Genomic DNA, 7,485 nt, shown 5'->3' on the forward strand with positions numbered 1-7,485 from the left:
CTGACATCCGTTGCCTGCATGTCGGAAGTGCACTTTGTCGAGTGCCTGCTGGGATGGAGCCGTGCAATTAAAATGCAGACGAACACATGCACACATGTTCAGGCTCCGAATGGAACCACTGGCGCTACCCTGCTGTCCTCCGTATGGTGTTTCTCCCGTCTGCAGATGTAACCTTTTTTAATTTACGGCATTCTTGCCCACCGGTAGATGAAGAAGTTTCCGGGCAAGAACTTCCCATCCGACTGCCTCGTGTCACATCTGTAACAGCCGGGTAATTGAAATATTTGTGGTTGCCTTAGGGAGAATATTGGGCCCCGGTTGTTTTGGAGGGAGTTGGCCGAAGTGCACCGATTGCAGTCTGGCGAGAGCGGAAATGACGCAGGCCGACTCGGGCATCCAGCAGGGAACTAATGATCTATGCCAGGTTCATTAGATGTGATTTACGATCGTCGGTGTGGCTAGTCCTCGAAGGTAGACCTTCTTCTGTTGAATGACACTAGAGTGCATCAGGCAAAATCTAAGAAGAATTCGTTCATATTTCTTCTTGCAAAGCAACTCCGACATATTAAATGTCTTTTGGCATGGTTATTGGAGGAAGGAATTCCAAAAGGAATTTTGTAAATATTTACATACGATAGAAAGAAAAAAAAAATACACGGCAACTCGAATGTTTGTTTCTTTCATGACTGTGTGATGCCTGGTCGATGTGAGTGTTGGTCGATTCAAGAGGCGAAGCTGATAATAACCGTTCGAGATAACAAGGGATATAATCAGCTCACTTTCGTTACGAAATTCACACCTTGAGGTGATGTGTGTGTTACACAGTGTGGTTCAATAAACACGATCTATGTTAAAGTTTAAGTTTTATAGACATTTTATTCACAATTTCTAAAGGTTCTCGCATTTGATAAGTGCCCAATGACTGAGTTTATTAAATGAATAGGGATTATTATTTAAAAAAAAATAAAGAAACCAATTGACAAACACCACCTCAATGATCCTCATGCGTGAAAAAAATCGTTTTTAGGTCACTCTGCAAGAAGATGTTTTGGGAAAATATACTTGCGACTGTTATGGGTTAGTGTTGGTGATAATAATACATTATCGCAAATGTTCAGCTTTCGTTCCTCGTACTTGCTTGCCTTTGCGAGACGAAAAAATTCACACTACCCACAGTCGTCTTTCTTCAGTTGTTTGTCGAGTGTCGATTGGCTTGTGCTCAAGTGAAAAGAGCACAATGAAGACTCGCGGATACCTCGTGATCCTATGTTTTGGCGTCATTTTATCAGCCCGTCTTACTGTGGCTATAAATAGTTTTGAGTTACATAAACTTATGACTAAAATAGATAACTTGAAGGACAAACTGCAAGAAGTGGAGCAAAATATGAAGACAACCAACGAGAAAGTTTACTCTAAATTCCAGACAAGAATGAATGCGGTAGAAAATTCATTGGAAAATACAATAAAGGTGAGTTAAATCATTTTGGAACACAATCAAATATAAGAATTACTTATAAAACGAATTTATTGCAGGACAAACTGCAAAAGATTGAGCAAGCTATAAAGACAAGTTTGCAGCAAACAATGGAGAGTTCGATGAAGGTATACTATTAAGACGTACCATATCCATTTAAGATTATCATTACACCAAATGAATTTTCTCTGCAGAAAATAGAACAAGCCTCAAGGAAAAGGCATGCTAACCTACAAGATATGCTTAGCAAGCTTGAGACAAATGATAAGGAAAGGGTCGAGAAAGTGAGTTCTAAGCACGAAGCAAGCATGCAGGCCATAGAAAACTCTCTGAAGAAGGTAAGTGACACATACATTGAAAACAAAATGTTCTAATTTTCGTTGAAGTAATAGATGCCTCTTTTGCAGGGCTTGGAGACAATTGAAACCAAAACACGAGACGGATTGGAAGATCTTAAAAATCAGTTGAATTTCAATATGAGCCACATTCGGCAACATCAAATCGCGCAAATCAAATCGTGCCAAGAAACGTCTGAAATCGAACTTAAAAAAATAGATGATAACAAGAAAGCTCTTGACACACTTCCCGATTCGATACGCAATATTAGCACTCTGTCTGAAAAAAGCAAGAAAATACTCGAGGCACACTTATCAAACCCAGTCCGTTCGTGTCGAGAAGTGATGAAACTCTCCGGACGATACATAATTCATATAGGACAAAATTTGCAACGATTTGAAGTGTTATGTGAACAATCTAAGTTCGAGGGCGGTTGGACTGTAATCCAGCACAGGTTCGACGGTTCAGTCGATTTTTATAGGGGCTGGACCGAGTACCGCAATGGATTCGGAAATTTAGACGGTGAGTTCTGGCTTGGGTTGGAATACGTGCATCAGATGACCAAAAACCGACCCCACGAACTGTTAGTTGAAGTGAAAGATTTTCACGGAAACTATGGATACGCTAAGTACAGCGAATTTGAAATCGGAAGTGAATCCGAGCAGTTTAAGATAAAGAAGTTAGGGTCATATTCAGGAACAGCAGGAGATGCACTGGAACAACATTCGAATAAAATGTTTAGCACGTATGATCGTGACAATGACGAGCGGAGTATTGATATGTGCGCGGAAGATCGCCATGGAGCCTGGTGGTACACAGACTGTGCCGATTCAAATTTGAACGGACGTTATCAGAACACAACATATGATATGAGTGCAATGACGTGGTTTTATTTCAAACGCAACTGGCATGGAATGTCATACTCGAGAATGATGATACGCAATAGCTTCTAATGATATGAAATTGGAAAAGATACTCGTCAGCTTAGGTTTTAATAGTTGTAATAGCTTATAAATAAAACTTTAATTTTCGAGCATCTTTGCAGTTTATTTAATCAGTTTGATCATACTATTTTAATTAATATACAACTGTTTGTATTTTTCAGGAGATTGGCATGAGATTTATAGAATCCGTTTTATTGAGGAATATGCCATAACCCAATCCAGTCTCTGTCATTATTGCTGTCATCATTGCAGTGAATCATCTGCATGTTGTACATCACTTATTCAGCCGGACATTTTCTGTTTATTAAGCTTAAACCGGTGGAGGTAGTACTTGGAGCAGCCGTAGCCGGAGAGAAACTGCGTCGTGTAGAAGGTGATTTCCCTGTGCTTCCTACCTACATTTGACATAGTCATCGTCACTAAGAGGCTGTGTTTACTGCTGCTGGGCCCTGCAGTGTGTGACATGATGAGCGAGAGACCTGCTGAAGTTCGCGTTGCCCTCTCGCAGGCATACTCGACATGTGCTTTGAAGGAAAGCTGGTCATCAAGCAACACTCCAAGATACTTCAGCTGCCGTTGAGCGACGATCTGGGAATCAGCCATCCAGATGGACAAAGCCTGCCTCAGCTTGTGGCTACTCCTCAGTAGATACTCGATTTTGTGGTGAGCAATTCCGAGCCTATACTGCTTCATCTACGACTCTACAGTTATGGCCATAGACTCCTAGCTCTGCTGCGTGTTGTAGACTAAGAATCTCTGGCTGAGATTGCTCCCAACGATCATGCACAGGTACTCGGGTACGTTGTGCCTGTACAGAGCTAAGTCAATCACATCCCTGCTGGCACTGTTGATGGCGTTCCTCACGTTGATAGTGATGATTCCGCAGCAACGATCTCTAGCCATCTTCATCACATACGCTTCTCTCGCTTTCCCCACTACCGCAAGAGTTGCATCCACCGTAGATCTCCTCTTGCGGAAACTGAACTCGCGATCGGAAAGCCCATCTTGGCACTCTGTGAAAGCGCAAAGGCGGTTTAAAATAATCCTTTCCAGTAGCTTAAGGATTGTATCCAATAGCCCCAGAAGGCTGAATGAGGGAGGGCTACCCTCACCTTTCCCTAGCTTCGGCAAGAGAACCAACTTCTGCCTTTTCTATATCGCCGGGAACTCTCCCGTATCCAGAAGCCGCAGAAACGACTCCCTGAACACCTCCGGATACGCGTGCACTGCAGCCTTCAGAGCCACATTTGGGATCCCGTCCGGTCCTGTGAGCTTTGCCCAGCTTCAGCAGCCTAACTGCATCCAGAAACAGTTCCTAGATGATGCCTCGAAGCCTAGTTGGACTCCTTTCTGGCGAAGTTTGCTGGTCATTGAGCTTATCCGAGACAACTCTTATTATTGTTGATTTCCCTTTTCAGGGGTGAGAGAGTTTCGCTAGGCTGCTTTTCTGTCGTGATTTGAAAATGATGTTCTTTTGTTGGACTCCCGTTGTGATTCGATATAAAATCTAGTTGCCTTTGAGATTTTTACCTCCGCGCTCAAGGTGGCGATCGAGCCAACATCGATCAGCTGCTTGGAGCTTGTATCTTTTAGGATTCGGTACAAACCGATCATGGATTTATATGGATGATAGATGAATGAAGTGAACCGATTGCAGTCTGGCGAGAGCGGAAACGACATAGGCCGACTCGGGCATCCAGTAGCGAACTAATGATCTATTCCAGGTTCATTAGATGTGATTTACGATCGTCGGTGTGGCTAGTCCTCAAAGGCAGACCTTCCTCTGTTCAATGACGCTGGAGTGCATCAGGCAAAATCTAAGAAGAATTCGTTCATATTTCTTCTTGGAAAGGAACTCCCTCATATCGAATGTATTTTGGCATGGTTATTCGAGGAAGGAATCCAAAAACCATCGTTTTTGTTTGACGTCCTGGAAAGATCATGACTTACCAAACAAGTTTTCTTGGCCTAAATATAATTTGTGAACACTCACAGTATATCATAAATTGTAAATATTTACATACGATGGAAAAAACATACACGGCAACTCGAATGTTTCTTTCTACGTGTCTGTGAGATGCCAATTTTGACGTTAGTATGATTCAAGAAAAATAACACTCGAGCCTTTGTCGATTCAAGAGGCGAAGCTGATAATAACCGGTTGAGATAACGAGTTATATAGACATTTCATTCATAATTTTTAAAGGTTCTCGCATTCGATAAGTGCTTTACCCACTGAAATCAATTGACAAACACCACCTCAATGATCCTCATATGTGAAAAAATCGTTTTTAGGTCACTCTGCAAGAAGATGTTTTGGGAAAATATACTTGCGACTGTTATGGGTTAGTGTTGGTGATAATAATACATTATCGCAAATGTTCAGCTTTCGTTCCTCGTACTTGCTTGCCTTTGCGAGACGAAAAAATTCGCACTAGCCATCAGTCGTCTTTCATCAGTTGTTTGTCGAGTATCGATTGGCTAGTGCTCAAGTGAAAAGAGCACAATGAAGACTCGCGGATACCTCGTGATCCTATGTTTTGGCGTCATTTTATCAGCCCGTCTTACTGTGGCTATAAATAGTTTTGAGTTACATAAACTTATGACTAAAATAGATAACTTGAAGGACAAACTGCAAGAAGTGGAGCAAAATATGAAGACAACCAACGAGAAAGTTGACTCTAATTTTCAGACAAGAATAAATGCGGTAGAAAATTCATTGCAAAACACAATAAAGGTGAGTTTAATAATTTTGAAATACAATCAAATATAAGAATTCGTCATAAGTAACACGAATTTATTGCAGGACAAACTGCAAAAGATTGAGCAAGCTATAAAGACAAGTTTGCAGCAAACAATGGAGAGTTCGATGAAGGTATACTATTTAGACGTACCATTTAAGATTATCATTACACCAAATGAATTTTCTCTGCAGGAAATTGAACAAGCCTCAAGGGAAACGCATGTTAACTTGCAAGATTTGCTTATCAGACTTGAGAAAAATGATAAGGAAAGGGTCGAGAAAGTGAGTTCTAAGCACGAAGCAAGCATGCAGGCCATAGAAATCTCTCTGAAGAAGGTAAGTGACACATACATTGAAAACTAAATGTTTCATTGAAGTAATAGATGCCTCAAATTTTCTTTGAAGTAATAGATGCCTCTTTTGCAGGGCTTGGAGACAATTGAAACCAAAACACGAGACGGATTGGAAGATCTTAAAAATCAGTTGAATTTCAATATGAGCCACATTCGGCAACATCAAATCGCGCAAATCAAATCGTGCCAAGAAACGTCGGAAATTGAACTTAAGAAAATAGATGATAACAAGAAAGCTCTTGACACACTTTTCGATTCGATACACAATATTAGCACTGTGTCTGAAAAAAGCAAGAAAATACTCGAGGCACACTTATCAAACCCAGTCCGTTCGTGTCGAGAAGTGATGAAACTCTCCGGACGATACATAATTCATGCAGGGCAAAATTTGCAACGATTTGAAGTGTTATGTGAACAATCTAAGTTCGAGGGCGGTTGGACTGTAATCCAGCACAGGTTTAATGGTTCAGTTGATTTTTATAGGGGCTGGACCGAGTACCGCAATGGATTCGGAAATTTAAACGGTGAGTTCTGGCTTGGGTTGGAATACGTGCATCAGATGACCAAAAACCGACCCCACGAACTGTTGGTTGAAGTGAAAGATTTTCATGGAAACTATGGATACGCTAAGTATGGAGTGTTTGAGATAGGGAGCGAATCGGAGAAGTATGTGTTGAAGAAGTTAGGGACATACTCAGGGACAGCGGGAGATGCGCTGCAACGCCTTTTGAATCAAAAGTTTAGCACGTACGATCGCGACAATGACTATTGGAGTACTGGTATGTGCGCCAAAAATCGCCACGGAGCTTGGTGGTATGATAACTGCACCGATTCAAACCTGAACGGGCGTTATAAGAACACAGCAAATGATTTAAGTGCCATGGAGTGGTACAAATTAAAAAACGACTCGCGGGGAATGTCATTCTCTAGAATGATGATACGCAATAGCATCAATTGATATAAACTTGGAAAAGATTCTTATCAACTAAACCTCAAATTGAACCAAAAATTTTTGTATTGTCATCGACGTAACGTCACCAAAAACTATGGTTGATCACGATGTATGATTGAAAAATAAAACTTCAAATTTCAAGCATCCATGCACTTCACCTATCCAACTTGACCATCGAATTTCAATTAATAAACAACTTTGGATATTTTATAATGTGTGTTGAAAAATATCAAATTTTATCGACATAACCCTGAAATCTATAGAATCCTGAGGAATAAACCATAACAAAAACCAGTTCCGGTCATCAGTGCAGAAATCGGTAAGACCATATTTATTTGGGTTTATTTTATTAAGGATTTATTATCTGCACCATTTTTACACAAGGAATTGGCGAAATTCCTCTTGTACATCACTTTCTGAGCCGGACATTTTCCGTATATAACAGACACATGGTTTTTCTTCCGAGGAAAAGTGTCATCTTTTCTTCCGAACCTGCTGCATCGTACATTAATGCTGATCTTCGCTGATGTGATCAAAACCGTATCGCGCTTCGCTACACAATATGGATGCAGACGGTCTTGGAACAAGGTGATTCTGTTTGCTTTGCTTCGCTACGATCGAGTGATGATCTAGTTATCCGCTTCTAATGATCCGAACGACATGCTCCGAATCAACTCCCTTCG

At 41.0% G+C, this 7,485-nt stretch overlaps 1 protein-coding gene across 1 annotated transcript; it reads left to right on the forward strand.

Annotated features, from left to right (window-relative positions):
• Window positions 1-1,429: 1,429 nt before the first annotated feature.
• On the forward strand, window positions 1,430-6,808 carry LOC131262314 (ficolin-1-like). Its single transcript, XM_058264290.1, has 5 exons — window positions 1,430-1,468; window positions 1,534-1,602; window positions 1,669-1,812; window positions 5,690-5,833; window positions 5,924-6,808. The coding sequence occupies exons 1-5, from the start codon at window positions 1,430-1,432 to the stop codon at window positions 6,806-6,808; spliced, it is 1,281 nt and encodes a 426-aa protein (XP_058120273.1).
• Window positions 6,809-7,485: the final 677 nt, after the last annotated feature.

This window comes from Anopheles coustani, chromosome 2, assembly GCF_943734705.1.
Source record: "Anopheles coustani chromosome 2, idAnoCousDA_361_x.2, whole genome shotgun sequence".
Taxonomy (NCBI): Eukaryota; Metazoa; Arthropoda; class Insecta; order Diptera; family Culicidae; genus Anopheles; species Anopheles coustani.

Coding starts and splice junctions, on each gene's coding strand:
- LOC131262314 (XM_058264290.1), top strand. CDS start 1,430: ATGAATGCGGTAGAAAATTCATTGGAAAATACAATAAAG. Junction 1,603..1,668: donor CAATGGAGAGTTCGATGAAG/GTATACTATTAA, acceptor TTTTCTCTGCAG/AAAATAGAACAAGCCTCAAG. Junction 1,813..5,689: donor TAGAAAACTCTCTGAAGAAG/GTAAGTGACACA, acceptor TTTTCTCTGCAG/GAAATTGAACAAGCCTCAAG.